The sequence below is a fragment of the Saccostrea cucullata genome, unplaced genomic scaffold, assembly GCF_032062105.1.
Source record: "Saccostrea cucullata isolate Sc308-1 unplaced genomic scaffold, CSIRO_AGI_Scuc_v1 ctg1610, whole genome shotgun sequence".
Lineage (NCBI taxonomy): Eukaryota > Metazoa > Mollusca > Bivalvia > Ostreida > Ostreidae > Saccostrea > Saccostrea cuccullata.
In genome coordinates this window covers 146,988-165,981 of record NW_026920090.1, presented here as the reverse complement: position 1 = coordinate 165,981, position 18,994 = coordinate 146,988, and the positions used below count along the sequence as shown (strand labels likewise).

Below are 18,994 nucleotides of genomic sequence, written 5' to 3'. Positions count from 1 at the left end.
TGAGACGCCACCACCTGCCGATGGAGAGCTGCAAATTCTGTCCTATACTCGGCACTCGGGGCAATTGAGCAAGGAGGGATCTTTTTCGTTCAGGTACCTACTTCGACACGGGACCTCACTTTATATTGTCTCATCCAAAGGACCGGTCTCCATGTCCTACAGTGGATTGGAACCCGCGATGTAAGGATTGACTTTCATTTCACCAGCAGAACAACTTCGTTGAAATCACAGTGAGTGATTGTACTTGAAATATTAAATTATTTAAAGGGTGCTGGAGTTCCTCACTGTCAACATTTATACAGTCTTCGGTTTTCCAACAAACTGTCGGAATTTCGTAAGGCACTAAATGTACCAATTGCGCTCCGTTTTTAGCATACCTATTTTTATATTCATATGAAGCAGAATTGCAGAATTTGTGCAAAATCTTATGCGTGAAAAGAAGAAAACACTTGCTGTGGCCTTCAACTCGACATTTAAATAACGACGACCTATCGTCAATTAACAATGGTCATTTCAATTCCTACGTCTAAACGATATATCCTGGTGAGCTAGCTGCAATAATGTAGCCCTCTCCCACTTTTTTTTATCTGATGTTTTCTGGAGAGGGTTACAATTCAACAGCATCTCCCTAATGGTGCAAAATATTTTTAAATACGGGCGACTGCAGGCAGAATACATTGGTTTTACATTCAACTTACTTCTAATAAGACAAAATTTTAATTACAGTCGACATCATAGCCCGTTAAACGCTAAAAAAACATGTAAAACAAATCTCTGTGCCTTACTTAGCAGCCATGATAGTACTCAGACTTGCGCTTGAAATTTAGAATAACTCAATGAAGCAAATGTCGATGTTTATAAATAATTGTAATGAATAGTAACACTGAACATCGATAGATAAAATCATTCCATGTATACCGGTAATGAAACAGCGATACTTCGGTTTAAAATAAGATAATTCCAAAGAAATCCGCTCCCAATAGATCCTTTATCTCATTGGCTGTCTGTCCCAAAATAAAATCTGTCAAGGTCAGTAAACATGGCGGATAAATTTAAGTTTTGATGATGATATGCACGAACAATACGGATATAGGGATTGTTCTGTATATTTTTGGATCGATTTATGTGTGGTATAACTATATTTTGGAAGTCCAGTTAAGAAATAAAATAAATATCCGTTTACTGAAAATTTGAGCCGAAACCCGTGCGGGAGTGAATCGCTGCCGCATTGCACCATTACGGAGATCCTAAGGAGTTGTAGCCCCCCCCCCCCCCAAAAAAAAAAGGGAGATGGTTACATTATTGCAGCTACTGGTGAGCTTGAGATAAAAGATACCATGGAGTCGGAAATAACTGTTTCAAACTTGGATATTTTACTTGAAAAAGAAATTAATGGTAATCTATCAACCAAGCTATATGATAAACGTGATGACTTTAAGTTTTCTATCGCCAACTTCCCTTACTTATACAGCTTTATACCTTCATCACCTGCATACGGAGTATATATATCTCATTTAAATCGACACGCAAGAGCATGCTCTACGTATTAACAATTTCTAAAAGGAGGTTAATTATTGACAAGCAAGTCGCCGAAACAAAAATATCAGCCGTCGTTTTGTAAGTTCTATGGTCGATACAATGACCTTGTCAGCAAATACAATTTATCATTGAGTCAAATGCTGACGGACGTCTTTCACACTAATTGTTAGTCCATAACACTGAATTGACGATGGATGTTTTCGTTATTTCCCGATCGTGACAAGGAGCACACGGCGGATGTGACCGGTCAGCAGCGGATGCTTACTCCTCCATGGCACCTAATCCCACCAATGATGCTTCGGAGGTCCGTGTTTGCTCTGCTCCTATTTTGTAATTTTTTATGGACTTTGATATTGAATACTGCTCGTTATCTCTATATCCTTCCTTTATTAGTAGACCTGTTTTTATATTCCTAAGACAAAGAGTCTCTCACATTTTGGGTATTTTACTGACTATAAGACCATGAAAGGCCAATAAATAATTAAACTGTATTGCAAACGATATGACGTTGCCTCTTCCATCTACAATTTTCCTTATTTATGTAGCTATATCTCGAAATGTATTTTCTACCCAAAAGCTTGCTCTAAATAAGATCATTTTTTAAACAATGCAGGATATTCCTGATATTTTATTTAATGCTATAGGGACTTCAACTATTTTTTAGAGGCATTTGGTCTTTAGTATGAAATTGTTAACATAAATAACATCATTTTCATGTAACTAAAAATTACATAGTGCCAATGGTGGAAATGACAGGCCAAAAGGAATGCGTTCTCCTCCTAGGCACCCTATCTAATCTCAGGAGTGGCTTGCTTAGTGTGGTTTATGCGTAAACTGATTATTGGCAAGATCTTCATAAGAAAAAAAAGAAAAAAATATTCAGTGAATTTAAAATATTTTCATTGAGGATAAGGATTTGTTAGAGCCGTTGCTTGACCCTAGTGCAGAATGCCTCTATTTATAAAGATTTTGTGAAGTTTGATTTCTATACAGGTAAGACCAAACTTCCTTATTTAACAGGAAGTTCAAGTTAATACTAAAATTTCATTTTAAAGAAGTTTATCTTTTAAAAGTGAACTGAATTAAAACCAAGTTCTTTTAAAGCATAATGATGAGCATTGTAACCAAACAAAATTGATACAAACCTTGTCGGCTGGAACCATAACATGTTGTTAATGTACAGTCTCTCTAATTCTTTCACGACGAAATTCACTTGTAAGATTGTATTGTATATTTCTAAAACTTTTAATGCATTCTAACAAAATGTCCGAACATCTTTCTTTCCATATTTAGTCAAATGACTGGAATAATCTACAGATTTATGATAGAAGATATTGTTGTCAGGATTGGGGGCTCTCTTTATTTAGGCGCTTAAACGATAATACGTTAAACTGACACTGCCAAACTAGTATGAGTCCAGCGGGATTATCGTTAAAGGAAGAAAAAGAGCAAGATTTTTTTATGTGTTCAATATCCTGTCACTGTAATTTTTTTTTTATGTTTGAAAAATTTTAAAGCAACAATTTGTGAATATCTGTAGGAAACATAGGATGTAGATATTTCCTTGAAATATTATAGGAGAAAATGAAAAATAGTCGACTTATAATTAAAAATTCTACCAAAGTTAAGCATCAAATTTAATTTTAAGGAACCGACAGGTTGAGACAGAATCATCTCATACACTTGTTGGCTTAAAAAGCTTGCCTTTGGCCGCTTTCAATATCATACACACCATTTTGTAAACTGTAGACTTGAAAGATTCCTCTACATTGCTGTAATCATATTCGAAAGCCATGTCTGGTTTCCTAATTCAGCATTATTCTCGTTGTCTACGGAATGGGGTACTCCATAATAGGCCTATTAGTTGGATTATATACAAATTTCTCAAAATTATAACTCTGATTGAAAGTATATACACTGTAGTGGTCAGACCATTTAAAATCTTTGTAAAAAAATTACACGGTTCTCTAAATTGGTCCGTATAGTGTTTGTTCATTTCCGTAGAATTTTTTTATAACTGAAAAGAACACAAGGACCACAACACACATCTGACTCACTTTGTCCTGATATTCGGTATCAGAGTTCTTTCCTAATGAATATATCATTTGATCACATGTCTTATATACAGGGGCCGTAATGAATCTACAGTACCAGATAACGCTTCCACAAAATTATATTCCAACATAATTTTGCTTCTTTTGAGAAAAGTAATTTTGAGATATTATTCCTATATTCCTGATTTTCCGGATAAGTTCTCTGCTGATTCCATTATATCCCTATAATTCTGATCTGAATAATTAAAATGCTCGTTACGTCTAAGTTACTTTTTTCCTGGTCCAGTGGTTCCTAGGAAGATTGTTAAAAAATCCTAATATTCAAACTTATGGTTTCTGGTTTCTCCTCCTGATGACGTATAAAGAAATGTATAGATAATCTTGTTCCTATATCACCCATTGATATAGTGTATCTCAAATGGAAGGGGAATTGTTTACTCACAATAATGTTTACAAGGAAATACATGTACATGTAAGTTTTAATAAGCATTAGACTATATATTTGATATCATCTTTTTAAAAATGATCTCTAGAGTCAATTTACCAGAAAAGATAAATCATATGTAAGTTTCATAACAAACTGAAAGCTTGAAAATATAATTTTATTCAAAAAAGACCACCAGAGTTAGGGTGGGGGCACAAAAAGATAAGGAAACATTTCAACTCTTCAAAAATAGCAAACAACGATCTGTCTTTATCATGATTATTTCATGGACATCATCCGGTAGTATAAATTAGAGATTGTTCAAATAATCAAATTCGATCTTAAAAATAATAATTCTCAAATCATGGCTATTTTATTATTCACATAATGACGCAGTATTTCTTTTTCTTAGACTTTCTTTTTTTTTTGGTACTTCCAGGTTGGGTTTATTTCTCTCTTCGTCACTTTCCATATCTGTGTCTCCCTCAGCATCTTCAGATTCTGATGTGTTTGTCACGTCTATGACAATACTTTCCGTGTAGGCTTTTCTTGCAGCAGCAGGTTCAGTTGCCGCCTGTGCATGAGTAACTTTATGATTCTGTTCAAACTAAAAATTACATTTTTTTACGAATTTTAAAAAATCAACTTTATCAGCAAAAATTTACAAAATCAAGCATCTTCTCGCAAAGAGAGAAAAAATTAACTATTTCTTTAAAAAAAAAATATTTGACGTTGAAATTCTTAGCAAGTATGCATAATTCCATTGGCTGTGCATGCTGATGACGTATCTTACCTTTTGAATTTCTTCCGGCTTTTGACCAAGCATTGCTGCTCCTTTTACTACAACCATATTAGCTTCTTTAGGAACTACAGTACCGACCAGACCCAACCTGACACAAAGCAGTCCCAGAGCAGTCCCGGGGACTGCTTTCTGGGACTGCTAAAGCAGTCCCGCAGCGGTCCCAGAGCAGTCCCACAGCAGTCCCAGAGCGGTCCCAGCAGTCCCAGCGGTCCCAGAAAGCAGTCCCAGCAGTCCCAGAAAGCAGTCCTAGCAGTCCCAGTCCAGTGGACGGGGTTTATTAATTTAATGGGCGGAGCTAACTCGGAAATGAGATTTCCAATAAACAATGGAACTATAAAAAGCAGCTGATTTTTTTCTGAGCAGTATCCTAGGAATCCTTACAATGCGAAGATCATTTACATGTATGAGTAGTACGCGCATAGATTTGAAACAATTTGAAATAATATTTATTGAAGGAAGAAAGCTTATATACACACCTACATAAATGAATTACAATGAACATGAATATTTAATCACAATTATCTTGGGGTTTTTTGTGATTGATACTGGCTCCCATATTTATTTTCTATACAGAAAATTAAAATTAATTAATTTTATTTCACCAGAATTAGTTTTAAATAGACCTTATCATTATAGATCATGGCCGATTTCCATACAATCGGGATACTCTAAAGGCATTTTCTTAAGTTATAGGGCTTTTGAAAAATTCGTAGCTACTTTGCCAAGTAATATTTTTCAGTATTATTTTTACTGACATGGTAATATAAAAATTATTGTTTTATTTGTGAATTGTATAAGTGACCAGTATAGAATCCTACGATTACAAAATGTATGTTCAACATTAATTAATCTTGAAGGAAATTTATACCCATTTCATTTATCTTATTTTTGCATTACATTTTTTACACAGATTGAAATTAGGGTCATTGTTAATTGAGCAGCATGTTCAATGATGTGTAACACTGATACGTGTACCCAAATAACATGCATGATTGAAAATCCAATTCCCGGTATTTTTAACTGTTTATTTTATTATTATTTAAATGTACTATCTTAATAACTTATTTTTAAATTAAAAACTAATTAATCTGTAAATTCCCGTATAATTGTTCAAATTACTTATGTTACGGAAGAATGGTGGCAAATTTTTATTTCATGTCATAAATTGTTAGATTTTTATTTGAGGGTTGCATGGAGTACTGTTTTAGCGTGGTATTTGTAAAACGTGTAGCCTTTTCAATTAAAAAATCTTATATCTAAATGAAATGATTTTTTTAATAGTGTCAAATGCAAGTTTTGAGTATTAAATTTTAGATTAAATAATAAAATGAAAGTACATATAGATATTTTTTCTTATGATCCCGTAGTTTATTTTAAGAATAAAAATCTCCTCCTTACTTCCTTCTTTAACAACTTTATTTTTTAAAATATTCTGTATTACGTTTGTGTAAATATGCAGTCCCTAAAACTATAAATTAAGTATAATACATGTAATCTCAAGTTATTAAAAGATTGTAAGAAATCCTTGCTTTTTTAATAGTTTAAACTCCTCTCTGCTGCAAGTAAACAAAACAACAAGGAGCCTGCAAATTCAGAATACACAAGGGGGCGGAGCTATCATGTCACTCAGAACCTCTTTCACACATGAGTGAACAAAGCAGTCCCAGAAAGCAGTCCCAGGGCCAGCTGGGACTGCTGGGAATGCTTTCTACAGCAGTCCCAGAGCAGTCCCATAGCGGTCCCAGAGCAGTCCCACAGCAGTCCCAGAGCGGTCCCAAAGCAGTCCCGGGGACTGCTTTCTGGGACTGCTTTGGTGTCAAGTTGGGTCTGGTCGGTACTGTATGACATGCCACATAGGAAATTCATTTTTTATCTTGTTTTGAAGTATGGTAGACCTTGAAAAAAATCCAACAAGAATAATGTTTCTAGTGTTTGAAAGCCCGGAATCAGCTATGGCTTTATTAAGAAGTTTTAAAACGTTATCCCCTGCCTGTTTGAACAAGCTCTGAAATATTTCTGGCATAATCCTACATTTATTACCGAGAAAAGAAATTTTATCTGAAAATTTTGTTTGTAGAAGTGACTGATTTAAAGTCTTTCCGGTGGTCCTTTCAAATGAATTAATTAAACAAGCTGGAACGTTGATGTTTATTGGCCTTTCCTCATTTATGTCAAATTTCATTTTCCTGCGTAGTTCATGAGATATTTCAAATTATCCCGCTTCAGACAAATTTGTCGATTACTGATTGGATAAAAGCTAATCACATGACGCCCCGAAATTTTCCGTATTACGTCTCCGTTTCCATATTACGTCTCCGTCGAGGCGTAATATGAAAATCGGGCACGCGATTCCGTTCGAAGCGTTGATATTGTAAATAAAAATGGCGGCTAAGAAACGAATTCCTAAGAAACAGTTTGCGTAGGTAGTTTTACTACTTAAATTTCTTGTTACGATATTTTATGTTGATTGTTATTGGAAAAAAAAGTGATATTTTCATAGTATGCACATAGATTTTTTTTTAATATTTAAGAATTAACGTTAGGTCTTCAGCGGGATAAATTCGTTACACAGTCAGTTAGTAACCTAATACGGAATCATACAGGGTGTGAAATGGAAATCCGTATTGGGCGAGGCGAAGCCGAGTCCCAATACGGATTTCCATTTCACACCCTGTATGATTCCGTATTAGGTCACTAACTGACTGTGTAACTAATAATATTCTGAGCGATGATTCATAGAAAAGTCGTCAAATACGGATTCCCCAACAATCTCCGTAAACATAGCCTCGAAATCCTTCTGAACTTGGTAAGTTGCCAGCACATTGGAAAATTTATTAGAGACAATGTTAATGGAATCATCCATTACCTCTAATACAGAAATACTGACGTTGTCGTCTGAAAATATAACAATTGTGACTATAATTTCAAAAGTTCCACAACTAAGTACATTAACATTATTCTGTGAACGACTGTTGTCAAAACACATTTTAAATACCTTCACATTCTAAAACTATGCGTTGTTTTCCTCTTTCAAAAAGATCCACCTCTTTATCAGAAGTGGTTTCATAAAAACGGTGATATTCTCTGCAGTAGTTAAAAACCGAAGTGGCCTCAGGAATGATATACATTTTATTTAATCCAGCCTGCAAAAGATAACATGATGTTTCAACAGCATATTACGCTACCTTTCTATTTATTATGACACATTTAAGTAACGTTATGCCCACTTTTGATGAACAACCTTTATGTTAAAAAATATATTCATTTTCAAAAGATCAAAATGTAAGCAATGTACATATAAACCTTTTACATTATGATTTTTATTTACCGTATAAGTGGAAATTTTAGCGAGACGCAAATTTAGCGATTTGCCCTTAAAAACTGGTAATTTATTTTTAGCGAGATGTTATTTTAGCGATCTTAAAATGCATATTAAAGAAACTATTACAAATAAAACGCAATTAATTTTTAGCGATATTCAATTTTAGCGATCTCGGCACCCTCGCTAATAATGCCAAAATTAAATCCTCGCTAAAAATTCTACTTATACGGTATAAGGATACATGTTTGTGACACTACGATCACTTTTGATGAACAACTTTTACATTAAAAAATATTACTTTCAAAAGATGAAAATGTAAATAATGAGTGAAACTTACACTAAGCTTCAGTAAACTATAAAATTTAATTTTAAATTCACTGGCTTTCATTTTTGTGGTCTGTTACTTTAATTTTTACCTTTTCTGCAGATTCTTTGAAAAAATTGTAAGCATCCTCTGTCGCAGCAGTGGGTATCGTAAATACAATTTCGCTTGGTTCAATTGACAGTTTCCTAAGCAGGAAAGATAGACTTGAGTCAAGATGTCACAGGACGATACCGTTACGCCATTTTCGGCTGTTAATTGCAATGGAACCTAAAATATATGTTTTAAAAATATTTTTTTGAAAATATCATTAATTTCATCAGCAGAATTAATTCGCTGAAACCACACTGATTGCACGCACAATTACTTTAAAATATTATATATATTTTTATGCATTGTCACATTTATGTAATCCTTGGAGACCAAGTTTTCTAATAAAATGTTGGTATACCGAGAGGTATTAATTGTGTTCTCCTTTATTAGTAGAACTGTTTTATATTCCTGCAGAGAATTCATTCAAAACATCTAAACGAGAACCATGATATCTAATTCGTTATTCAGTAATATCAACAATGTTTTATCAATTAAAAATAATTATAATATGGTTTTTATGGTGGAATATTTCTGCCCCCTACATGGAAGATAAAATATGTTAACATGCAAGATAATTATGCAGACATGCAACATATTAATGTCAACATGCAAGCTAATTATCTTGACATATATGTTATCAATCTAATAAGAAAATGTAATTTTAATATAGTTTAATTAATTTACTAACGCCCGTTTCTGACATCGTAGATGCAAGATGCAACATCAATATACTGAAAGGAAAAAGAAATTCAGGGTAGCATAATGTTCGAAAAAAAATTTGACCGCATGACTGAAAATTACGAAAATTGGTCAGAAGAGAAATTAAGTTACAATGGACCAAAATCAGTATTCAGAATCACCCAACTGTAAAATTTACGACGTCATGTAGGGAAAACGCTAAAAAAAATCCAAACCACGTGCAATTTGATAACAACGAGTTTGTCAATAAATCTTGTTCCATTATTTGATGCATATGAGGTATGCACATCGTTTTTCAAAATAAAGAGACATAATGAATTTCTCGCAATCTTGGCACAGTTTACGGAAGTTCAATTGGGTCTTGTTTTCAAGTTGCCTAGTTAATGAAGGCAACAACGGTTAACTAAGCAGTTTATTGTAATTTTTCCCCCATAAAACTTGTTACCCATCGTCAGAGAGGGCCTGGAATTGTTTTCAATCAACCGTGACGATTACGTTAACGCGAAACAGAGCCATGTTACGAGCAGGTTATTCGTCCTGCCATCTCTTAAACCGCCACCTTACTACCACAAAAACAGCCATTTATATAGTGGACGATTATTATCATTACATTCACACGAAATTTGAAAGAAAACAATTCCGCAATTTGGTGTTTTGAGCCAGTCAACTTACTGTTGTATTCCTCTCACTGGCGCATGCGCGCGCCGTTTGACTTATTTTTTGCATGGTTACCCATGCCAAATATAGCCAGGGTTTGAAAGATAAACACTCTGATGAAATTCCAAGCAAAGGAGAAATAAGGCTCTGTCAGATGCACAATATGTAGAAACATAATTTTCTTGCATGTTAACATAATTTATCTTACATGTAGGGAGCAGAAATATGCCATCATAGGAAGCTAATACTGTAAAAGAGGAAACTATTCAATTGAAATTGAAATTATCAATTCTACTCCTACAAGACCAATGTCCACGTAACCCTCTTGCATTCTGCATTGATGATCAACACAATATTATGATCGGCAGTGAGGATAATTGTATTGCTTCCGTGTATAATTATATTCAGAATAGATTCACCTGAATGTTATACAAAAATATATACTGAAAGGCAAAAATCAGGGTATTAATCATTGATGTGATTCAATGGTTTTGAATATTTGTTTCAGAATTGCTGTTGAACAATTGAACTCATCTCAAGTCAAGACGATGCCAAATTCTATTTTGATTTTGACACATACTTCATGAGTTAAGGAAATTCATTTTACAGTGCCCCCTTCCCCCCCAAAAAGAGACCAATGAGCAAAATTCACAATATTGCAACCGTACATCTATCATAACCTTGATTCTCCTCTGCATGGAGTTAATAAGACTAACGCATTTTTCTCATATGAGTATTTATTCCTCCATGTCGACATGCAGCCCCTAGTTGGTCTATATTAGCTAGATAGGCTGTATCGATGACTTAAAATTCCAGTTAGACCTCTAGATCTGGAGAACAGAATATGGAAGTTAATTAAATTACTATTTGAAAAATTTATGGAATAATTAATTATGTTTTGTAACATACAAAGTAATATAGGGTTTTAACATATGCGATATGCCTGACGTCACATTGGCCGTAGCAAATTCAGGGACATCAGGGTCATCTCCTCGTGATTTTTTAATCACCCACTCAAATGTTTATTAAAAAAAATTCAGAAGTATCTTAGAATTAGATTAAAGAAGTAAAAGCACTGAACTCGAACGATAAATTGTCTACCAAAAGAATAATCACAGTCTTTTCTGTGCAATTACTTACACAGAAATAAAATACGTACTTGCTTATAGCAAAAAATAGATTTGTTTAGTCGTAATTCATTCTTTCAGAATTTTTCTTTTTACACTACAGGTTTACATTTACTTTGAAATCTTTTCTCTGCTTTACTGATATACTTTATTCTATTTCTAAATTGCTTTTATATACAGGATGTGTATTGGTGATGAACTTAATCTATTTTTTTTTTTTGTTTTAAATCTGATTATCCTCTTCCTGTTTGAATTTCTAAGTTTCAAAGTCAGCTTTTTAAACAAAAAAAAAATATATAACATGTTTTACTACAATGATTGCGTTTCAACCTGTTTCTTCTGTTTAATGTACAGTGTAGTGCTTAATTTAATTCACTACTCTCTTGATAGTTATAATTATCACTTTTTTATTTTGTCTATAAACTTTTAATTCACTTTGAAACACTAGTTTAACATGTAAATACGTTGATTTTCCTTCTCCCCCCAAAAATATTAATATAAAAATATAGATTTTTTTTTAAATTTTACTTCAAAGATTTTTGTTCCTTTTTCATTTATGGGTTTCACTTTATTACTTGTTTATTTCATTTTAGTATTAGAATTATCAATTAAGATCTTGTACTTGAATAGTAAAATGTTACCATGCAGTTGTGGGGCATTCGTTTCCTTTATTCATTATGAAATTAGCCGCCAAGAAAAGAATTTTGTAATGTTCGATACTCTCTGGCGTTACAAAGCATCTGCGACATTCGGAACTGTCAATTAATCCGGAACGCCCGTTTTGGTTTTACATGTGGCGTCGGTAGTCCAGTGGTTAAGGTGCCGGACTCCAAATCGAAAGGTTGTGTGAGTTCGAATTCTGGCCACGACAAGCCGACGTTGTGTCCTTGGGAAAGGCACTTTACACGAATTTCCTCACTCCACCCAAGTGTAAAAGGGTACCTGGCTATAGACAGTGAAAGATATTGTCAGAATGTTAGTGTTCTAGCGCTGATAACGGCAGCTTGCACTGAGAAAGAATCTGGATTGTTAAGGTCTGCTGGGGTAATAATGTATTGTAAAGCGCTTTGAGTGGCATTTATGCTAGAAAAAGCGCTATATAAAAACAATCATTATTATTTATTATTATCATCACATGTATGCAACTTCCGTGATTAGACGTTTAAACGGGAGCAATTGGAGAGAAAATAATTATTTAAAAATATAAGATGGATGAAAAATTTATACCTGAGGATTTTAATCATTGTATAAGAATTATTTGCAGAGATGGGGACTCATAATTCAGCTTGTAAGCGGCGCATATAACTTTTAACAGGAAAAACTCGAGTCTGGGGCACGGAAAGGGGCAAATGAAGTTGCAAGCCTTGTTTCTTTTTAGTATACAGTGGGATATGTCATTTTTAAAGCGTGCATAAAATCGAATTTCCGCGACATTCTAGGGTATATGAAGCAGACAGGTTTACAAAAAACTAAAAATTAACACTGTGTACTGAAAAAAACTGTTACGAGTATAGTTCGAATTTCCTCGACAATACATTATATAGAGAATATACAGTATCTTTGACCCAAGCGCCTATGGGGAAAATCACACTTGGATGTCGGTTTTAGATTTACAACAATAGATGAGGTTTACAATTGCACCGGACAGACACCAGTTATGCCTTATTCAGGATCGTAGTGCCTGTCACGATGTTAAGTCCTAACCTACCACTAAATGTCAGCCTCTGATAACAGAGGATACTTAATTGTCCTTATTCAAGACGTACAGTCATCTAATGCAAACAGAGACTTACACTTAAAACGTTACCAGGCAAGCCTTGGAGGGTTGATTTCCATCTATGGTCTGCCTCTAAATGGTTAGTCACATAACTACTGATTTATTGTGTTAAGCCTTTGCTAATAGGCAATCCCCCTTGTATTATCAATAATTGTGGTAAGCCTCGATATCAGACCATCCATCCAACTAACCTTTTTTCTGAAGGTTCGTCGATCATCTCTCTCTGACGGTGGGACTCAAAAGAACCCCGCAGCTTTGCTGTGCTTGCTTATATAGTGTTGTTTAAGGTCACATGATCAGCTTCAACCAATCACATAATTGCATAATTGGAATACACAAAGTCTAAAGGATAACTGGTATGTTTTCCGAATAAAGTGATCACAATTAGGTGTTATGTTTGAAGTCTTACTGAACAAAAACCTCCTAAAAATACAGGAAACAATATTGTTATCGTTCGCGGTGTTGCCGGTGCGTGCTAGTTCTCATGCACGACGGATGTTTATACAGTTCATTCTGCCATTGTGGGAATTTCACAATATTAGTGTAAATAAGCTGCTGGTCATCCTAATATGTATCTAACATAAGTTAAATGATGAATAAAATTACATTTTGCATTTATATCACCTGTAGATCTTGCACATTCCAAATGTCAAAATATTTATACTTAATTGACATACTGTAAACGCAATTTATGGTCAACGTATGACGTTGTGGAGATAAATAAAGCGATAAACGCTACATTTTTGCATTATAACAGCAATATCTTACGAGAAGACATATTGATTTTGTTTATATTAATAGTTTTCATTTTACCTCATCTTGATACTGTGAAATCACAAATTTTTGTGGTGTTTTTATTTTCGTTGTTTTCGTGGTGTGAAAAGACCCACGAATTCATGTCCACCTCTTAATGTAAATTTGACATACAAAACTGCTCGACAATTCTAAATCCAAGAAATCAAATCCCCACGAACCAAGAATTTTTCCTCTTACCACGAAATTTTGACCCCACGAAAATATGTGGTTTTACAGTATTTTGAATCTTTTGACTAAACTTTTTCAAAACTATTTTTAAAAACTCTTCCCGTAAAATTGGCTAGCAACGTCAATTTTCCATATATTTCAAATTATTAAAGCGTTAAAAATTGTTCTGAAATCTATACTGGGTTTACAGTAATATAGCATTAAACTATGTCGGCAATTTCAACAAAAATTACACATAATTTGCGGTGAATTTTAAGAAACAATATATCAAATTTTCAGGACATGTTTCCTCCCAAGAATTTCATACATGTTTACGACCTACTCTGATGTCGATATCGACATTATCAACAAAGCAGTGTCGATATCGTCGTCGATATCGTCAAATACTATATTTGATTCATATGCGATGTCGATATCGACGATATCTAAAATTGAATGCCGATATCGATGTCGATATCGACCTTAATCAAAATAAAAGCGATGTATGTCGATATCGACTAAATCGAAAATTGAATGCCTATATCGACCTTAATCAAAATATAAGCGATGTATGTTGATATCGTCGTCGATATCGTCAAATACTTTAGTTGATTCATGTCGATATCAACTTATCGAAAATTGAATGTCGATATCAACCTCAATTAAAACAAAAGTCTTTGATGTAAGCCGACGCTGTCGTGATTATGACGTCGATATCGACATCAATGTCAAAGAACTGATGGATAATGGAATCATTATTGAATATTCCAACATTTGTATGAAATTATCTTAAAGTTTATTTGTTATCAAAGATATTCATTTTATGTTTATTGATACAGATCATCTGTTACTTAAATAATGTGCATTAACAAGTAACCTATCTTGTAATTATATTTTGCGCCATTTCCTACTTATCATAATCATTTCCTTGTAAAGTCTTCTTGTTGCTTTGAAGTTTAATTCGCTTTGTACTCTTTAGAATTTTGTCTTCATTGTACAATTGCACATAATTAAATGAAACAAATTGTAGCTTGCATACGTCATTTGTTTCGTTACATGATTAAATTTGGAAAAAAAAACTTAAATGATGTTCACATGCTTCCTTGTTTAAGTGACAAAATTCCTTAACTTTGTGCGGATTAACATTTTGTTTAGACCACTTGTCAATGTGGTTTTAAATGTTCATCTTATCGACCACCATTATAAGATTTGCAATAAACTTTCCTGCAGCTGTTTTTTGTCTACCGTTGACATAGCGCTTTAAATGACAGGCGTCATCATAGGAAAACCTAGATATTATTGAACGTGTCATTTAAAATTTTTGAAACATTCTGTACTTAAAAAGTACCCCCGTCATATATGGTTTATATGTGAAACAGGACGTTTCCCACTATCTGTTCTTATACATTAAAAATAGTCTCATATTGGTGTAAATTATTGAATAACACAGATAAGAAAATTTAATATATATTATATCAACATTTAATTGCTAACGCACAATCTGAAATTATTAAGAATCCTTGGATTAATTGTGTTCATCGTATTTTTGACTCATGCGGACTCTCTCATATTTGGAATGAACAGTTTTATTATAATTCTAATCAAGACTGGGTTACTACTGTTGTTAAACAAAGATTACAGGATCATTTTGTACAAAAATGGCATTCTGATATTAATAATTCTTATAAAGTTATTGTGCATAAAATTTGTAAAACAAATTTCGAGTGTGAATATTATTTAAGTATTTTGCCATTAAAATTAAGATGAACTTGCTTAGCATACATGTGAAAAAGAAGGATGTGGAGATAACGCACAGTATTCAATCTAAAAGTCCTTAAAACAATACAAAATAAGAGCAGAGCAAACACGGACCTCCGAAACATCAAAGGTGGGATCAGATGCCATGGACGAGTAAGCATCCCTTGCTGACAGGTCACATCCACCGTCTGCTCATTGTCATGATCGTGAAATAACGGAAAAATCCGTCATCAATTCAGTGTATAAATAATATACTAATAATAAGTATGACAAACATCAGTCAGCATTTGACTCAATGATAAATCGTTTTTGCTGACAAGGTCATTGTATCGACCTTAGAACTTACGAAATGATGACTTTAAACTAGACGGATTATTTTTTGTTTCTTCAACTTGCTTGTCAATAACTTATCTCGCTTAAAAATATAAATATATGATCGGCTACATGCACAAGCATTCTGAGAGTATTGCATTAGGTTTAAATGGACCCTACAGGGTTCCCCCTTTTCTTCAGGATGTCATTTTATAATATGCAAAATTTATGACCAAGATAAAACTTCTTGTTTTTGAGGTTGTGAATGCCTTTAACCTAATACAATATTCCAAATTAAGACGAAAATTCAACACATTTTTTCATCGGCTTTTTCTCGCTTCATGTTAACCATCGGAGATTTGCGCAGCACGAACGTATCCGATCTTAAACCATTATGAAAAATTAAAAATGCCATAATTTTGTCAAAAATCAATGAAGCAGAACAAAATTCAAACTTGATCTGTAACTTATCAAGATACACTCACATGCCAAAATTCAGCTCAATAGCTGCAAGCGTTTAGTAAAAAAGTGCTGAAAACCAAGTAGGACAGACTGACAGAGAGGCGGGGACAGATAGACGGAAGGGCGGACGGATGGAAGGACGGACGGACAGACAGGCGGACGGACAAACGCAGAGGGAACCTATAGTCCCCTCCTGTTACACCGGTAGGGGACTAATGAGCAAATTTTATAAAGTATTGAAAAGTTGAATATTAGTCAATGAATTTGGTCGAATTGTGGATGACAACTGATATTTGCCTTAATAACAATCTAATTGCGCTTATCTTCTCGCGTCTTAAAGGTAATTTTGAGGTTCCATGATACAATGTATCTGTGCATTCACTAAATTTCGCTATCGAGTGATTACACGTCACATTATATTTCCTACGCCCGCAATATATTCATCGTTTCTCCTGGAAATACTAGCATAGTTATATCAAATTGAAAATAACTATTATGCATTTTTATACCCCCCCCCCCGCTTGAAAAGTGGGTGGGTATATTGTTATTAGTATTTCCGTCCGTTCGTCTGTCTGTACGTCCGTCCGTCTGTCTGTTATGCTTTGGGGTACCCATCTCATATCCGCTATTCCTCTTATTTAGACTTATACCGCTGCGTGAAATTTAATGAGACTTTCACAGAATCTTTATTTCATATTGTCATTGTGGACCTCTTATATTATTTTTTGATCCGACGCTCATCTTAAGTTTGTCATAGCAGAAGATGGAATTTCCATTTTATTTTTAATCATGACGCGAGATATGGCGGCTTCTGAATAACATTAGATATAACCAGTTAGTCCTCTTTACACCATGTACAACAATATATAGCAAAACATAGGCATTATGGGAGGCGTTGGAAACATTTTCTCCTCACTGACATATTGACAGTAGTGAAGGAAAAACATCAAGTGTACTGTGCAACTATATATTCAAGAAGTGGTGTGAATCAGATGTGAATACTAAAACATTCCAAAGAACTTTTGGACAATTTGAATTCACAAGATTTTACCAAAATCAACAGCTTGAAAACTTCTTTTTTACTTCATATACAACAATTCCCCACAATAAATTGAAATCCAGACTTTTTGATATCATTGACAGCTGTTTTTTTCAGTAAAAATGGAACTCGTAAATTTACTTACCTGGACATTGGTCATTTGAAACATTTTTTTGTTACAGTGTAAAACACATACTCTGAAGTTGACATCAAAGAGATGCTTGAGTTTCTGATTGACAATATCTATGTGGTTTTTTGAAACCAGGTATTCCAACAATCTATTGGAATTCCCATGGGTACCAACTGCGCTCCGTGTGTATTGTATCTTTATGTGAATTTTCGGGAAGAAAGATCTTTAGCTGAAAAAATACCTGTCGTTTATTGTTTTTTTCATATTTTGTATATATTTTATTTAGTATGTCCCACAGACCATAACGCAGATATACGGGTACTAATAGGTTTCTAGACTTATTTCTGAGATATTGAGTGACAAATACTATGCCCCACAGTGTCTGAGCAAAGTTTTGATTCTCCGTGTTTCTGGGCCCATTACTAGGTCGATCATAAAATATTTGAAATTTACATTGAAATTCAAGTTTGTCATATACAATTATTGCTATTTTTTAGGTCAATACGATGAATTAGACACCTGAGGAGTACAATATTCACTGAGCCCGAAGGGCGAAGTAAATATTGTACTTCGAAGGTGGCTTAATCATCGTATTGACCTAAAAAATAGCAATAACTGTTTTATTATATGATTAAATTATAGCAAACTCCTATAAGACTGTTTCTTTGCGTTAATTGAAAGTTTTAATAAGAATTTTCAACAAGAACACATTGTAATAGAAAAAATGGAACAGGTCAATAATTCCTTATATTGACCTGCAATAAATCCTTGTATTGACCTGGTACGTCACGTGTAGGTCAATACAACGTAGTATTTTTCTAACATAGTTGGATCCCAGCCAATCAGAGAGAAGAAAATTATTCAATTATATAATGATGTTATTTATTTACTGTATACGTAAAAATATCAATTAGTGGAGCTGAACTCAATATTGCACAGGGCGTAGTTAAACAAGTCATGAAAACTTTTCATGTTTACATTTCTCGAGTACGGGAAAACCCAACAATGCCGTCACATTTTTGCGAAAAATACCTAAAAAAAAATTTCCGTCAATAACAAAGTAAAAATATTTTTTTGTGTTCTCAAATTCAAATAATACCCAACCATGTACTAATCATGATCCGTTTTTATGATATCATACTACCCGTGTTTCACTGTGTATAATCTTACTGTACTAAGAGATCCACTATGATGTCAACGTCTCGTTGGACGCGCAGTGTAGGGAATCGGAAGAGTGGATCATATTTTTCCCGTAATTTGATAATATTTGCAAGAATGTTTTGATGTTTTAAATATTCTTTTACAAGATGGTGAAAGCTAATAAACAGTAAAACAATTATACAAGAACTGTAGATTAAATCTTGTTTTATACGTTTTATCAGATATTATGACGTAATTAAACTGAGTCATGTGACCATACATCCTTTGTCCCCTAAAAAAACGTTATTATTATTCGGCCTCGGTCTTGCGTAATCAGTCTTCAAGTAGTCGTACAGTACCCGCATCGTTATTCT

The 18,994-nt window shown here is 33.8% G+C and overlaps 1 protein-coding gene across 1 annotated transcript in view; it reads left to right on the top strand.

The window, feature by feature from the left end:
• Positions 1-7,200: 7,200 nt before the first annotated feature.
• Positions 7,201-18,994, top strand: part of LOC134243137 (fibrinogen-like protein A) — a 59,008-nt gene continuing 47,214 nt past the window's right edge. Inside the window, exons 1-2 of the mRNA XM_062725372.1 lie at positions 7,201-7,238; positions 7,559-7,625. Of these exons, the coding sequence (XP_062581356.1) occupies positions 7,201-7,238; positions 7,559-7,625 (105 nt within the window). The remainder of the gene's footprint in view (positions 7,239-7,558; positions 7,626-18,994) is intronic.